At 36.0% G+C, this 18,745-nt stretch overlaps 1 protein-coding gene across 1 annotated transcript in view; it reads right to left on the bottom strand.

The window, feature by feature from the left end:
- ANTXR2 (ANTXR cell adhesion molecule 2) overlaps nt 1-18,745 on the bottom strand; it is a 161,951-nt gene that overhangs the window by 99,469 nt on the left and 43,737 nt on the right. The window contains exon 11 of the mRNA XM_036853450.1: nt 7,310-7,388. Within this exon, the coding sequence (XP_036709345.1) occupies nt 7,310-7,388 (79 nt within the window). The remainder of the gene's footprint in view (nt 1-7,309; nt 7,389-18,745) is intronic.

The following is an 18,745-nucleotide window of genomic DNA, read 5'->3' as shown; positions in this document are numbered from 1 at the left end:
GTGTGCGAGCACAGGTCACTATCACCACCGCCCCTCCCGGGAGCCGGTGCGGCCCGCCACTGCAGGATCCCGTGATCCAGGGACAACTTCGCCGGGAGAACACACGGCGTGCCTCAGGCTGGTGCAACGTCACGCCAGCCTCTGCCACCGCAGGCTCGCCCCGCATCGTACCCCTCCCTCCCCCGGCCTGAGTGAGCCAGAGCCCCCGAATCAGCTGCTCCTTTAACCCCGTCCTGTCTGGGCGAAGAACAGACGCCCTCAGGCGACCTACACACAGAGGCGGGTCCAAATCCAAAGCTGAACCCCAGGAGCTGTGCGAACAAAGGAGAGAAAGGGAAATCTCTCCCAGCAGCCTCAGGAGCAGCAGATTAAATCCCCACAATCAACTTGATGTACCTGCATCTGTGGAATACCTGAATAGACAACGAATCATCCCAAATTGAGGAGGTGGACTTTGGGAGCAACTGCAGACTTGGGGTTTGATTTCTGCATCTAATTTATTTCTGGTTTTATGTTTATCTTAGTTTAGTATTTAGAACTTATTATCATTGGTCAATTTGTTTATTGATTTGGGGGCTCTCTCTTCTTTTTTTAATATATATATATATTTTTTTTCCTTTTTATTTTTTTTGTGAGTATGTATCTGTATGCTTCTTTGTGACTTTGTCTGTATAGATTTCCTCTTGTCATTTATCCGAGGGTTCTGTCTGTCCATTTTTTGAGGTTTTTTTTGTTTATTTTTTAGTATAGTTTTTAGTGCTTGTTATCATTGTTTTTTGGTTTGGTTGCTCTCTTCTTTCTTTTTTTAAATTATTTTTAATAATTTTTTATTTTAATAACTTTATTTATTTTATATTTTTTCTTTCTTTTTTTCTCTACCTTTTCTTCTGAACTGTGTGGCTAACAGGATCTTGGTGCTCTGGCCAGGTGTCAGGCCTGAGCCTCTGAGGTGACAGAGCCAAGTCTAGAACATTGGTCCACTAGAGACCTCCTGGCCCCACATAATAACAAACAGTGAAAGCTCTCCCAGAGATCTCCATGTCAACGCTAAGACCCAGCTCCACTCAACGACTGGCAAGCTACAATGCTGGACACCACATGACAAACAATTAGAAAGACAGGAACACAACCACACCCATTAGCAGAGAGGCTGCCTAAAATCATACTAAGGTCACAGACACCCCAAAATACACCACCGGATGCAGTCCTGCCCACCAGACAGACAAGATCCAGCCTCATCCACCAGAACACAGGCACCAGTCCCCTCCACCAGGAAGCCTACACACCCCACTGAACCACCCTTAGCCACTGGAGGCAGACAACATAAACAACAGGAACTATGAACCTGCAGCCTGCGAAAAGGAGACCACAAATACAGTAAGTTAAGCAAAACGAGAAGACATATAAATACACAGCAGATGAAGGAGCAAGGTAAAAACCCACCAGACCAAACAAATGAAGAGGAAATAGGCAGTCTACCTGAAAAAGAATTCAGAGCCATGATAGTAAAAATGATCCAAAATCTTGGAAATAGAATGGAGAAAATACAAGAAACATTTCCCAAGGAACTAGAAGAACTAAAGAGCAAACAAACAAGGATGAACAACACAAAAAATGAAATTAAAAATTCTCTAGAAGGAACCATTAGCAGAATAACTGAGGCAGAAGAACGGATAAGTGATCTGGAAGATAAAATAGTGAAAATAATTACAGTAGAGCAAAATAAAGAAAAAGAATGAAAAGAATTGAGGACAGTCTCAGAGACCTCTGGGACAACATTTAACGCACCAGCATTCGAATTATAGGGGTCCCAGAAGAAGAAGAGAAAAAAAAGGGACTGAGAAAATATTTGAAGAGATTATAGTTGAAAACTTCCCTAATATGGGAAAGGAAATAGTCATTCAAGTCCAGGAAGTGCAGAGAGTTCAATACAGGATAAATCCAAAGAGAAACACGCCAAGACACATATTAATCAAACTATCAGAAATTAAATACAAAGAAAAAATATTAAAAGCAGCAAGGGAAAAGCAACAAATAACATACAAGGGAATCCCCATAAGGTTAACAGCTGATCTTTCAGCAGAAATTCTGCAAGCCAGAAGGGAGTGGCAGGACATATTTAAAGTGATGAAAGGGAAAACCTACAACAAAGATTACTCTACCCAGCAAGGATCTCATTCAGATTTCACGGAGAAATTAAAACCTTTACAGACAAGCAAAAGCTAAGAGAATTCAGCACCACCAAACCAGCTTTACAACAAATACTAAAAGAACTTCTCTAGGCAGGAAACACAAGAGGAGGAAAAGACTTACAATAACAAACCCAGAACAATTAAGAAAATGGTAATAGGAACATACATATCGATAACTACCTTAAATGTAAATGGATTAACTGCTCCAACCAAAAGACACAGACTGGCTGAATGGATACAAAAACAAGACCCATATATATGCTGTTTACAAGAGACCCATTTCAGATCTAGGGACACATACAGACTGAAAGTGAGGGGATGGAAAAAGATATTCCATGGAAATTGAAATCAAAAGAAAGCTGGAGTAGCAATTCTCATATCAGAAAAAATAGACTTCAAAATAAAGACTATTATAAGAGACAAAGAAGGACACTACATAATGATCAAGGGATCAATCCAAGAAGAAGATATAACAATTATAAATCTATATGCACCCAACAAAGGAGCACCTCAATACATAAGGCAAATGCTAACACATATAAAACAGGAAATCGACAGTAACACAATAATAGTGGGGGACTTTATCACCTTACTTACACCAATGGACAGACCATCCAGACTGAAAATTAATATGGAAACACAAGCTTTAAATGACACAGTAGAACAGATAGATTTAATTGATATTTATAGGATATTTCATTTGAAAACAGCAAATTACACTTTCTTCTCAAGTGCTGATGGAATATTCTCCAGTATAGATCATATCTCGTGTCACAAATCAAGCCTTGGTAAATTTAAGAAAGTTGAAATCATATCAAGTATGTTTTCCGACCACAACGCTATGAGACTAGATATCAATTACAGGTAAAAAACTGTAAAAAATACAAACACATGGAGGCTAAAGAATACACTACCAAATATCCAAGAGATCACTGAAGAAATCAAAGAGGGAATCAAAAATTACCTAGAAACAAATGACAATGAAAACAAGATGACCCAAAACCTATTGGATGCAGCAAAAGCAGTTCTAAAGGGGAAGTTTATAGCAATACAATCCTACCTCAAGAAATAAGAAACATCTCAAATAAACAAACTAACCTTACACCTAAAGCAATTAGAGAAAGAAGAACAAAAAAACCCCAAAGATAGCAGAAGGAAAGACATCATAAAGATCAGAGCCGAAATAAATGAAAAAGAAATGACAGAAAAGATAGTAAAGATCAATAAAACTAAAAGCTGGTTCTTTGAGAAGATAAACAAAATTGATAAACCGTTAGCCAGACTCATCAAGAAAAAAATGGAGAAGACTCAAATCAATAGAATTAGAAATTAAGGAGAAATAACAACTGACACTGCAGAAATACAAACGATCATGAGAGATTACTACAAGCAACTACACGCCAATAAAATGGACAACCTGGAAGAAATGGACAAATTCTTAGAAAAGCACAACCTTCCAAGATTAAACCAGGAAGAAATAGAAAATATAAACAGACCAATCACAAGCACTGAAACTGAGACTGTTATGGAAAATCTTCAAACAAACAAAAGCCCAGGACCAGATGAGTTCACAGCGAATTCTATCAAACATTTAGAGAAGAGCTAACACCTATCCTTCTCAAACTTTTCCAAAATATAGCAGAGGGCAGAACACCCCCAAACTCATTCTATGAGGCCACCATTACCCTGATACCAAAACCAAAGATGTCACAAAGAAAGAAAACTACAGGCCAGTATCACTGATGAACACAGATGCAAAAATCCTCAACAAAATACTAGCAAACAGAATCCAACAGCACATAAAAAGGATCATATACCATGATCAAGTGGGGTTTATCCCAGGAATGCAAGGATTCTTCAATATACACAAATCAATCAATGTGATACACCATATTAACAAATTGAAGGAGAAAAACCATATGATCATCTCAAGATATTCACAAAAAGCTTTCAACAAAATTCAACATCCATTTATGATAAGAACCCTCTAGAAAGTAGACATAGAGGGAATTTACCTCAACATAATAAAGGCCATATATGACAAACCCACAGCCAACATCATTCTCAATGGTTAAAAACTGAAACCTTTTTCACTAAGACCAGGAACAAGAGAAGGTTGCCCACTCTCACAACTATTATTCAACATAGTTTTGGAAGCTTTAGCCACAGCAATCAGAGAAGAAAAGAAATAAAAAGAATCCAAATCATAAAAGAAGAAGTAAAACTGTCATTGTTTGCAGATGACATGATACTATACATAGAGAATCCTAAAGATGCTACCAGCAAACTACTAGAGCTAATCAATGAATTTGGTAAAGGAGCAGGATACAAAATTGATGCACAGAAACCTCTTGCATTCCTATACACTAATGATGAAAAATCTGAAAGAGAAATTAAGGAAACACTCCCATTTATCACTGCAACAAAAAGAATAAAATACCTAGAAATAAATCTACCTAAGAAGACAAACGACCTGTATGCAGAAAACTATAAGACACTGATGAAAGAAATTAAAGATGATACAAACAGATGGAGCGATATACATGTTCTTGGATTGGAAGAATAAATAATATGAAAATGAGTATACTACCCAAAGCAATCTACAGATTCAATACAATCCCTATCAAACTACCAATGGCATTTTTCATAGAACTACAACAAAAATTTTCACAATTTGTATGGAAACACAAAAGACCCCGAATAGCCAAAGCAGTCTTGAGAAAGAAAAATGGAGCTGGAGGATTCAGGCTCCCTGACTTCAGACTAAACTATAAAGCTACAGTCATCAAGAGAGTATGGTACTGGCACAAAAACAGAAATACAGATCAATGGAACAGGATAGAAAGTCCAGGGATAAACCTATGCATATATGGTCGCCTTATCTTTGACAAAGGTGGCAAGAATATACAATGGAGAAAAGACAGCCTCTTCAATAAGTGGTGCTGGGAAAACTGGACAGCTACATGTAAAAGAATGAAATTAGAACACTCCCTAACACCATACACAAAAATAAACTCAAAATGGATTAAAGACCTAAATGTAAGGCCAGGCACTATAAAACTCTTAGAGGGAAACATGGGCAGAACATTCTATGAGATAAATCACAGCAAGGTCCTTTTTGACCCACCTCCTAGAGAAATGGAAATAAAAACAAAAATAAACAAATGGGACCTAATGAAACTTAAAATCTTTTGCACAGCAAAGGAAACCATAAACAAGACGAAAAGACAACCTTCAGAATGGGAGAAAATATTTGCAAACGAAGCAACTGACAAAGGATTAATCTCCAAAATATACAAGCAGCTCATGCAGCTCAATATCAAAAAAAGCAAACAACCCAATCCAACAATGGATGGAAGATCTAAACCGACATTTCTCCAAAGATTGCCAACAAACACATGAAATGATGCTCAACATCACTAATCATTAGAGAAATGCAAATCAAATCTACAGTGAGGTATTACCTCACACTGGTCAGAATGGCCAACATCAAAAACTCTACAAACAATAAATGCTGGAGAGGGTGTGGAGAAATGGGAACCCTCTTGCACTGTTGGTGGGAATGTAAATTGATACAGCCACTCTGGAGGACAGTATGGAGGTTCATTAAAAAACTAAAAATAGAACTACCATATGACCCAGCAATCCCACTACTGGGCATATACCCTGAGAAAACCATAATTCAAAAAGAGTCATTTACCATAATGTTCACTGCAGCACTATTTCCAATAGCCAGGACATGGAAGCAACCTAAGTGTCCATTGACAGATGAATGGATAAAGAAGATGTGGCACATATATACAATGGAATATTACTCAGCCATAAAAAGAAACGAATTTGAGTTATTTGTAGTGAGGTGGATGGACCTAGAGACTGTCATACAGAGTGAAATAAGTCAGAAAGAGAAAAACAAGTACCGTATGCTAACACATATATATGGGATCTTAAAAAAGAAAAAAAATTGGTTCTGACAAGTCTAGGGGCAGGACAGGAATAAGGACTCAGAAGTAGAGAATGGACTTGAGGACATGGGGTGGGAAAGGGTAAGCTGGGACAAACTGAGAGAGTGACATGGACTAATATATACTACCAAATGTAAAATAGATAGCTAGTGGGAAGCAGCCGCATAGCACAGGGAGATCAGCTTGGTGCTTTGTGTCCACCTAGAGAGGTGGGATAGGGAGGGTCAGAGGGAGATGCAAGAGGGAGGAGATATGGGGATATATGTATATGTATAGCTGATTCACTTTGTTATACAGCAGAAACTAACATACCATTGTAAAGCCTTTATACTCCAATAAAGATGTTAAAAAAAAAAATCATGAGATGTGAGAAAATGTTTAGGTTTGGGATTTTGGTCTTTTGAAGGGCAGGAATTTTTTTTCTTTTTTGCTTTGATTTATATATTTTTAACAAAGAAAATGCACTCATAAGAATATCAGCCATGTGATCAGTTCCTTTTAGTGCTTTGTGTTTTCATGTTCAACAATCTAATGTCAAGATAAACCAAAAAAATTAACTATAAGGAAAACACTCTCTTATCAATGGAATTTATATATTCAAATATTGCATCTTAGGTAGTGCAAATCAACCATCTTAACTAAATTATAGTTTCAGTGTAGTTTCAAACCAAGATATTATAAAGCTCTCAAAATCAAGTTCCTTACTCTTGAGAAAGCACCAACATTAAAAGGGACAAAATAATAAGCTCACTCATTAAGATGTACTAACAATTTCAAAAATATGATAAATGTCTTAGATATTATAATGCAACCTTCATTAACAGAAAGACATTATTTCCTTTATATAGTTAATGTTTTAAGAAAAAATGCTTCATTTGGAAATCATTTTCCTACCTTATTCTAATATTTAAACATGACTTCAATTTTATAAATATCAAAATATAATGTATACTCTCTTAAAATCCCTTTTAAAGGAGACTAAAGGAAAAAACAAAACAACCTACAATAAATTCTATACAAACCTATTCTTGTAATGGTCTCCAGTGTTATTATTTGTACTTTCTTTACTGTAGGATGCAACAATATTGAAGGTCCATAAATTATTTCTGGAGAGAGTTATTTTTAAAAGGTAACTTTAGGTGAAAAGTGACTTACACATTCTGTGGCTGTGACTGTTAGTGAGCCCGAGATGACAGAATTCCCTCCATTAAAGCTCACTGAAACATCAAGAGTTCTGAAAGAAAACGCAGAAACAATAATTAACAGTAAATTAAAAACTGGAGTTTTGTGGAAAATTTTTCTTTCCTTAAATAATTCAGAATTAGCCAGAGAGCCTACTTTAAAAGTCAAAGCGTTTGATCAGTTATCTTAGTGTTTTTCTTTCGTAGTTCTAGTCCTTACTCAGTAGCCAGAGGCAAATTCCTTAAGTGATCTAATTGTTCCTAAAAGAAGCATTAATGTCAATAGAAACATGAAGAAATTCTTGTTGTTGTCATTGTTCTAGTTTAAAATAATACATTTTTAGGAAAGAAATTAAATTAAAAAAATCCTTAATCCAGAAAAATGCTGAGATTGTTTCAGGTTCACAAGAACCGAAAATGGGGAAAAATACTTCCATCCGATTTAGATTTTCCCTGTCTCTAGACATTACCATTATCAAAAGATCATTGTTTAAGAATAAAAAAATGGAAATAGACAGAAACTGGGCATAGAGGGAACCTACCTCAACATAATAAAAGGCATATATGACAAACCCAGAGCCAATCTCATTCTCAATGGTGAAAAACTGAAAGCATTTCCTCTAAGATCAGGAACAAGACAAGGGTGCCCACTCTCACCAGTATTATTCAACATAGTTTTGGAAGTTTTAGCCATGGCAATGAGAAGAAAAAGAAATAAAAGGAATACAAATTGGAAAATAATTAAAACTGTCACTGTTTGCAGATGACATGATACTATACGTACAGAATCCTAAAGAGGCCACCAGAAAGCTACTAGAACTAATATATGAATTCGGTAAAGTAGCAGAATACAAAATTAATGCACAGAAATCTCTTGCATTCCTATACACTAATGATGAAAAATCTGAAAGAGAAATTAAGGAAACAGATTTGCCACTGCAACAAAAAGAATAAAATACGTAGGAATAAATCTACCTAAGAAGCCTAAAGACCTGTATGCAGAAAATTATAAGACACTGATGAAAGAAACCAAAGATGATACAAACAGATGGAAAGATACACCATGTTCTTTGATTAGAAGAATCAACATTGTGAAAATGACTATACTACCCAAAGCAATCTACAGATTCAGTGCAATCCCTATGAAATTACCACTGGCATTTTTCACAGAACTAGAACAAAAATTTTTACAATTTGTATGGAAACACAAAATATCCTGAATAGCCAAAGCAGTCTTGAGAAAGAAAAACGGAGCTGGAGGAATCAGGCTCCCTGACTTCAGACTATACTACAAAGCTACAGTAATCAAGACAGTATGGTACTGGCACAAAAACAGAAATACAGATCAATGGAACAGGATAGAAAGCCCAGAGATAAACCTACGCACATATGGTCACCTTATCTTTGACAAAGGTGGCAAGAATATACAATGGAGAAAAGACAGCCTCTTCAATAAGTGGTGCTGGGAAAACTGGACAGCTACATGTAAAAGAATGAAATTAGAACACTCCCTAACACCATACACAAAAATAAGCTCATAATGGAATTAAAGACCTAAATATAAGGCCAGACACTATGAAACTCTTAGAGGGAAACATAGGCAGAACACTCTATGAGATAAATCAAAGCAAGATCCTTTTTGATCCACCTCCTACAGAAATGGAAATAAAATCAAAAATAAACAAATGGGAACTAATGAAACTTAAAACCTTTTGCACAGCAAAGGAAACCATAAACAAGACGAAAAGACAACCTTCAGAATGGGAGAAAATATTTGCAAACGAAGCAACTGACAAAGGATTAATCTCCAAAATATACAAGCAGCTCATGCAGATCAATACCAGAAAAACAAACAACCCAATCCAAAAATGGGCAGAAGACCTAAACAGACATTTCTTCAAAGAAGATATACAGATTGTCAACAAACACATGAAAGGATGCTCAACATCACTAATCATTAGAGAAATGAAAATCAAAACCACAATGAGGTATCACCTCACACCAATCAGAATGGCCATCATCACAAAATCTACAAACAATAAATGCTGGAGAGGGTGTGGAGAAAAGGGAACACTCTTGCACTGTTGGTGGGAATGTAAATTGATACAGCCACTATGGAGGACAGTATGGAGGTTCCTTAAAAAACTAAAAATAGAACTACCATACAACCCAGTATCCCACTACTGGGCATATACCTTGAGAAAACCATAATTCAAAAAGAGTCAGGTACCACAATGTTCACTGCAGCTCTATTTACAATAGCCAGGACATGGAAGCAACCTAAGTGTCCATCAACAGATGAATGGATAAAGAAGATGTGGCACATACATACAATGGAATATTACTCAGCCATAAAAAGAAACGAAATTGAGTTATTTGTAGTGAGGTGGATGGACCGAGAGTCTGTCATACAGAGTGAAGTAAGTCAGAAAGAGGAAAACAAATACCGTATGCTAACACATATATATGGAATCTAAGGGAAAAAAAAATGGTCATGAAGAACCTAGGGGCAAGATGGGAATAAAGACACAGACCTACAAAAGAATGGACTTGAGGATATGGGGAGGGTGAAGGGTAAGCTGGGACAAAGTGAGAGAGTGGCATGGACATATATACACTACCAAATGTAAAACCGATAGCTAGTGGGAAGCAGCCGCATAGCACAGGGAGATCAACTCGGTGCTTTGTGACCACCTAGAGGGGTGGGATAGGGAGGGTGGGAGGGAGGGAGACGCAAGAGGGAAGAGATTTCGGGATATATGTATATGTATAACTGATTCACTTTGTTATAAAGCAGAAACCAACACACCATTGTAAAGCAATTATACTCCAATAAAGATGTTAACAAAAAAAGAGAGACAGACATGTACCACAATGTTCATTGCAGCACTATTTACAGCAGCCAGGACATGGAAGCAACGTAAGTGTCCATCGACAGATGAATGGATAAAGAAGATGTGGTGCATATATACAATGGAATATTACTCAGCCATTAAAGGGAACGAAATTGAGTTATTTGTAATGAGGTGGATCTACCTAGAGTCCGTCATATAGAGTGATGTAATTCAGAAAGAGAAAAACAGATACCATATGCTAACGCAGATATATGGAATCTAAGAAAACGGTACTGACGAACCTAGTGGCAGGGCAGGAATAAAAACACAGATGTAGAGAATGGACTTGAGGACACAGAGAGGGGAAGGGGAAGCTGGGACAAAGTGAGAGAGTAGCATTGACATATATACACTACCAAATGTAAAATGGATGGTTAGTGGGAAGCTGCTACACAGCACAGGGAGATCATCTCAATGCTTTGTGACAACCTAAAGGGGTGGGATAGGGAGGGTGGGAGGGAGGCTCAAGAGGGAGGGGGTATGGGCATATGTGTATACATATAGCTGATTCACTTTGTTGTACAGCAGAAACTAACACAACATTGTAAAGCAATTATACTCCAATAAAGATATTAAAAAAAAGTTATTACAAGATGCAAACTATTATATATAAAATGGATAAACAATAAGGTCTTACTGTATAGCACAGGGAACTATACTCAATATCCTGTGATAAACCATAATGGAAAAGAATATGAAAAAGAATGTATATATGTATAACTGAATCACTTTGCTGTACACCAGAAACTAACACAATATTGTAAATCAACTATACTTCAATAAAATAAAATTTTTTTAAAAATGGAAATAACAAATCATTGAAAGATAAAATATAGAGAAAGTGATCATGAAAGACAGAGTAAACTAAATGAAAAAAAAAGGAACGCAATTTACATGTTTGTAGGCATTTGTTGTAAATGTTCAGGATTTTAAAATATCCTGACAAAGGTAGAAAAAAGGGAGAATAATTTTTGTCCATTGCTAAGAAATACAGCTCTCATTCTGAAAATATGATTTCAACTAATAATACAATTAAAAATAATTACAATTTCATTAATTCAGATTCTAATAATTCATCATTTGGGATCAGTAGGTAATTTTGTTTTTCATAGCTCTAAGAAGATTTCAAAGAGAAAAAAGATGACAAGGAGTTTTTAAAGTTATTGAGGAAACAGCTCTTTTCCAAAAGAGTTTATGAAATATATTACCACAGAATAATCAGGATACCAACAAAACAAAGCTATCCATTCATTAAAGTGGAAGCAGTAGGCAACATTTTGTTAATCTAGCTTCTATAGAACACCATGCTCCAATGCTCACAAAATATTCTAAATTCCAAGAATTAAAAGCCAGAAACTTTGTCTTAATTACTCTAAATTTAGACGAGTTCTTCTCTATGCCTTGAGTTGTGTGCCAAATATTATTAGTTATGGAGAGTTAGGATAAAACGGAAGCAATCTCAAGCCACTGGTAAGATTTTCAGTAATGATGCTAGGGAGAGGAGATGAGAAATATTATTCAGTCCCTGCCATGTGCCAGATGCTATCCTGGGCATTTTATGGATATTATCTCATTTAATTCTTAAAAGAACTCTTAAAGTAAGTAGTTTCACAGTTTTACAGCTGGGGTACATAGGCCCCAAAATGTTAATTACCTGGCCCAAAGTGGTAAAGCTAGCATTCTCACAAATTTTGAATTCTTTCCATCATACCACACAGGCTTGAAGAAATGAAAGTTCTTAATATGTATTTTTCCCTCAATGTGATATTTAGTTTGGATTCTTACAGGGCTAGAGCCCCCAGGAAAGACAGGACTAACAAACTTCTAGCTGAACTCTTCTTCAAAATTCAGGATTACTCCTATTAAAAATATTCCTTGTAAAATATTCCCTTTAAAACATTTTGTTAAAAAAAAAAAGTTCAGCTAAATCCAGAAAAGAACAAGAACTTGGGGTATTTATATCAACTTAACTAAACTTCTGAACTATTCCAACACAGAATGCCAAGTGGCTTATTTAAGAAAGAAAACTTAAACCTACTTGCTTTTTCTGCAGAACTGCAGTGCCTTGTTTTGCTTTGTTTTTTTGAAGATTAAGCATAGTTCAATCCAAAAATAATGTTTCCTAGATCCTAATTCCTCTACTTTAAAGCATGTACCAGAAAGCATATGACACAGAAAACATGGTTTTGGTTTGTGGGGGAAGATTACTGGATTCATAATAATGTATGATTGTTGCAGGTAATCTTATTGATTCAACTTTAAAGGGATCAGTAGACATTGACCAAAGTTGTTTATAATCTGGCACGTAGAACTCACCAGAAATGAACCAGTTCTCTAATTAATGAAGGAAACGTTTAAAACATTTAATACTTATCCAAATGGAATAAGAACAGAAGATGTATTTTATAACAAAATTCACTCTTTTCTGTAGTTTCCCATAGCATGCTGATGAGGTCTTGTAGGCAACCAAACCAATTTGCACATTATTCTTAAAATCTCAGTCTAGTATAATGTAGCTGGTGTCTGATCAAACTGGGTTAGTCTCCACAGACATGGAAAGCCACCGGATGATTCTTTTGACACATGGATTCAGTTGAAACAATATAATATTCACCTTCCTGAGAGCAGTAGTAGCATGATCAAACCACTACCAGAAACAACAGTACTAATAATAACAGTGCTTATCGATTCCTTACTATGAGCTAAACACATTAACACATCTTCTCACTTAATTCTCACAACAACCCACTGAGGGAGGCTGTAGCATTATCTCCATTTTCCAAATAAAGGACCTGAAGCTTAAAAAGGTAACTTACCCAAATATTGGACTTCTCTGGCTCTGTAGTCAAAGTGCTTTCACTTCTACTGCATACCACCTTAATCCTCAGTAAGTGCTTTAGGGTCTTACATCTAAATTTCACTCACTGGCGAGAGCTTTGTGTCACTTCTCCAGTGTCACTCTTCCAATTTCTTACTACATTCATATATTTCTCATGGTTATAATGGTATTTACTATATGATATTTATTTGTGAACATATGTGTATATTTTTATATGTATATATATTTGCTGGGAAATGTTTTCAGAAGTGTTGCAAACATGAAAAATACACTCTAAAAGTTATTTCTGCTTTTAAATTTTGTTGTTTCTTTAGAAAAAATTTTTGAAATTATTGGTATGATACTGGCACTGTTATGAGCTGATACTTTTGTCCAAAGCTCTGCTACTCCATTGCTGGCACACAGATTGATAAAACCATCTCACCCTCTAACCCAGACTCAATACCTTGACCTTTCTTTGCCCCAAGACTCCAATATACGTATATCATGTTTTGTCATATTTTATGTAACTTGCGCTAGTATCTATGGATTTCTCATTCTGAGTGCTATATAACTCTTATTGCTGGTTAGTATATTTAGGACAGTAGAACTCATACTCTCAGTTACAGAAACTTTATTATGGGCAAAAATGTATTAAAGCCACATTGTTTTTACACAATTCCATACATAAAGGAGAGGTGAGTAAAGAATTTATCTTTATTTGTCCCAAGAATAAAATACAATTGAAAAAGGGGATAGATTCAGCCCACATGTTGGGGAATTACGAGTTCTAGGTTTGAACCCTAGTCACTACCCTCTCAATCTTGCATTCTTCAATGTGTAAAATGGGGATAACTGTACCTATTTCAGAGTTGCTTTGGGGAGGAGAGCTTGATAAAATAATGTACATAAAATGTCCAACACAGTGCCTGGAACACAGCGGGTACTCTATAAATTACTGTAACATCTGACTATTTGTCTAAAAAAATATTCAGCTATCAAGGTACTTTTATATAAAAATTTTAGATCCAAGTTAAAAAACAGCACAGATAATAGAGAAGAATGTATTGCAGCAAAGAAATAATTGCCTAATACTTTTTTGTTTACTTTAAAGAATTTCTCTTCTACTTACTTCCATATAAAAATAGAGAGAGCTAAATTGTTCCAAAAATGCCTAGTATAACATATAATGTCATGTAAGTTCGTGTAAAGAAATTATTCAAAGCTATTTCCTTCCTGTTACAAAATGTTATCTTGATAAAACCCAACACTGCAACTATGTTGAGCTGTGTGCTTGAACCTAACACTTAAAACTGTACTCCAAATTGGTTTTTGAATGTTGGCCAGTAAGTTCAGTCAATCACTCAATCAGTCTATTACTCCAATATTTATAAATTGCCTACAATAGGCCAACCTAGGCTGTGCTTGGTAATAGGGCTGCAATAACAAATGAAACACAGCATTACAATGTAATTGAAAGGAAGCCACATGAACAATTACAATAGAATGTGATATTAACTAAAATAGGTATAAGCACAAAGGTACTAGAGGACCATATGGGAGTTACAACAGACTGAGCCTTGCATGGGGGCATCAACAAAGATTTCCTGCAGGAAGTCACCTCTATGATGAATCCTAAAGGATGATCAAGAATTAGTTAGGAAAAGAGATTAAAAAGGGACCCAAGAAGATGGAGCACTATTTAACAAGCTGGAAGATAAGAAAGGCACAGAACAGTCAAGGAATAAAAGCCATTCAGTACGGCATCAACACAGAATGTGAGAGTGAGAATATATGGTTTGAGGCCGAAAAGGAGAGTAGGAGAAGGATCATGAAGAACCCAGGATGCCATATTTAGATATTTGGAATTAGTCTTATGAGTTTTTAAGCCAGGCAGAAATATGGTCAGAATTGTGTTTTACAAATATCACTTTTTGCATCGTAGAGCATGGATTGGAAGAGTAAATTTCTACAGTAGAAGACCAGTTAACAATGTCATAGTGTATTTCACTGTTGGTAGGAATGGAAATTGGTGCACCTACTATGAAAAACATGATGGAGGTTCCCCAAAAAATTAAGAATGGAACTACCATATGATCCAGTTATTCCACTTCTGGGTATTTATCTGAAGAACACAAAAACACCAATTCAAAAAGATATATGCACCCTGATGTTCACTGCAGCATTATTTACAATGGCCAAGATATGGAAGCAGCAACGTAAGTGCCCACTGATGGATGAATGGCTAAAGAAGACGTGGTATATATGTACAATGGAATACTACTCAACCATAAAAAAATGGAATCTTGACATTTGTGACAACATGGATGGACCTTGAGGGTACTAAGTGAAATAAGTCAGATGGAGAAAGACAAATATGTACGATTTCATTCATATGTGGAATATAAAAACAAAGAAACAAAACAAAACAAAAACAAGCACCTAGATACAGAGAATAAATTGATGGCTACCAGAGGGGAAGAGCGGGAGGGCAAAATGGGTAAAGGGGGTCAACTGTATGCTGACAGATGGAAACTAGACTTTTGGTGGTGAGCATACTGTAGTGTATACAGAAGTCAAAACTTAATATTTGTATACATGAAGCTTATATAATGTTATAAACCAATGTTACCTCAATTAAAAAAAATTTTTTTAAAGAATTTCTCAGTGAATTTCAGATAAGGACCAAAGTAGAACTGAACCAAATAGTGTCAATGAGGGTAATCTGAAATGAAAATTGAGAGGTATTAAGCAGTTAGATTAAAAAGGACTTGGACATTTATAGGATGTAGGAGTTGAGGAAGAAGGAGTAGTTAAAGATGGCTTCAAAGTTTGTGTTTTGCACAGGAAGGTGGGTAATCTTGCACAGGAAACATGAAAGGAACAGGTTTGAACAGAAGTACACGAGTTTAATTTGGGAACTTCAGGTTTAATTTGCCTAAGGGAAATCCAAGTGAATGAGCTGACATTTGGATAGTGGACATTTGGTTGGTTTAAAGCTAAGGGAAAGATCTTGTCTGAAGATTTGGAACTCATCAGCAAGAAAAGGAAGGCTTAGAGAAGGTGAGTTTATGGGTCAGGAATCCAGCCATGGTGAAAACTGACTAGGAAATGTAAGAAGAGGAGCCGGAGGTAACACTGGAGAAGAAACAGTCCCGGAGGTGAGACTATGAAGTTGTGAAAGACAAGGAAAGACCTTCTTCTGAGACAGGACTGGCCCACAGTGCAGATAATTCTGGGTGGTCAGGGAAGGCGAGGCTCAGAACTGAGGACTGTTTCAACTCCCTTTTCTATAAGTTGGTTCTACATTGTTTAGAATTGCTTACAAATATGTTCAATGGCTCTTTGCTCCATCCTCAGAACATTTAAGTAGAAGGATAGAAGAAACCTGAGCAACTTAACAAAAAGACTGCTTGAAGTGCATTTTAATGTCAATTGGTCCTCAATTAATAGTGATAAAACTAAATTCAAGGGTACTAAATTCATTCCACATGAGAAATTATTAAATAGTATTCTGATATATAACTAAGTAAATAAATTTCAAAGTCCTAACGGTCACAGAGCTTTAATTTAATGTTTAAAGATGTAAGACAATTCCAGAACAGAAGAACAGCTCATTGCCATACGTTAGGGCTACTCTGATCTGAGGAAATTTCATACTGCATGAAATATGGTTGACATTTCAATCATAGCAACCTATTTGCAAAGTATTTATTTGCTGCTGACTTTATGGATGTCCAATAAAAGACTGTCATTTTATGATCCATTTAAAAAGATGAAAAAATTAAATAAAATTGTGAAAGACATTTGCTGGAAGTAATAAATAATTTACCTCCAATTTGCACATACTGAAAATTAAACTGGCAACTACTCAAAAAGCTATTAAAATTATGGTGACTTAAGATATTTTGAAATCAAGTGCTACTATTTAATACTCTGCAGAGCTTTTTAAAAGTTAGCTTTATGCATAATAAATTATGAGGTGAAAATAAGGCTTCAAATTTGTGAATAAAGACTCTACTTCTAGTTATGAATATATATATATAAATTAATGTTTTGTTTAAGGATATTTTCTTCAAAGGGGTAAAAGGATAAAATAATTGAATAAAATAATTTCTTTTTGAGATACTCAATATATATATATATAACTAAAACAAACACTGCAGTCAGGAAAATTGCTAGATTTCAGAAGAAAAAAAAAGCTGTATCAGAATTGTACTGGACATCACACCTACACTTTTATTGTAAATGTTTTCAGTATTATACTGAAAATAACCCCATTTTAACTGCATTGTGTATCTTTTTAAATACTAAAAAGACGCTTCAAAATGATCACTCAATTTTTAGTGCCTTTCATCTAAAAAAGTCAAATATTTTAGTAATAGTAAAAACTTTAATAATATAAAATTTAAAAGCAGATATATGAGGATTTAAATACATATTAAAGGAATATCTTCCATATCATCACATAGCTGTCCCTCTTTGAACACTTTTAGTTACCAAAACACTCACTAAATGATTCCAATTTTTACAAAAATCTTTCTTATATTGAGCTGAAATGTGCCTCCTTTTACCTTCCACTCTTTCTTTCTCTTGTTCTTGGAGCAATAAAGAATAAGTCAAATCTATCTTTCACATGACAGACCTGACGTTTGGAGAGCTGATGTGTCACACCTGAATCGTGCCTTTTTCAGTATTTTAATTCAGTATTTTAACATTTTCATACTTGGCAAGATTTTGTTGGCCACCCTAGACGTACTCGAATTAACTATTGTTCCTCTTAAAAGACAATTTCCAGAACTGAATATAATATTTAGGATTGAGATGCAATGCAGATTAGGTGAACTTATCACATTTATAGGTATAATCAGAAAGCGATACACTGTGTGAACGAATACATAAATGTTCTACCATTGGGGGAGGGGTATAGAGAAATATAAAAACTGAGAGGCTCCTCAGCCTTAACCAATCTCACCAAGATTCTAATGTTTATGTTCAAAATAAAGATACAACTAATGTCCTGGTATCCATGATTTAAAAAATAAATAAATCCAGTCTCATTCCTCATAAGGAAGAGAAGAGAGAAGAAAGAAGAAAGTTATGGTTGCATCACCTGCTACTAAGATAATAGAATTGGGGATCGTGTAGATATACAGATGGACAATATTTGGTCATCATGTGGCCTAGTGCTCCTGGCATGGGTGGCTGGGTTCCCCTGCAGACATTCACCCAGTGTCAAGGGGCTATCAAGGCTGTAGCTTGGTGTCTCTGGCAGGCCAAGGTCCTGGCAACTAGAAGGAGGCCCAGTGATTGACACATTCACATCTAGAATGTCTACTATGGGGCCTGAGTGCTGCGGATGCTTCCAAGTGTGGTCCATCCTCTGGTCCCCCCACTACAAGAAGCTCATCTCAGGCCATGGCTTTGCCCAGAACCAGCTTGTTATTTGTAAGTACCCAACCAAGGTGGCTCAGCTCAAAGCTCACACAGTTCAGGTCCTCAGTCCAACCATGAGCCCAGACGCGGGCCCTGCAGCTATGGCGCTGCTTTGACATGGACCCTGAACAAGGGAGGAAGTGGGAGATCAGTGCAGCCAAAGCAGCCTCATCCACCAAGTCATCTGTTGACGACCAATTCATCACCTCAGTTCTTTGTTTTTTTAAGGAATTTTTCTAATAAAAAAAAAATTTTGTCATGT

The sequence above is a fragment of the Balaenoptera musculus genome, chromosome 5 (genome assembly GCF_009873245.2).
Source record: "Balaenoptera musculus isolate JJ_BM4_2016_0621 chromosome 5, mBalMus1.pri.v3, whole genome shotgun sequence".
NCBI lineage: Eukaryota > Metazoa > Chordata > Mammalia > Artiodactyla > Balaenopteridae > Balaenoptera > Balaenoptera musculus.
This window is presented reverse-complemented; position numbering and strand designations above follow the sequence as displayed.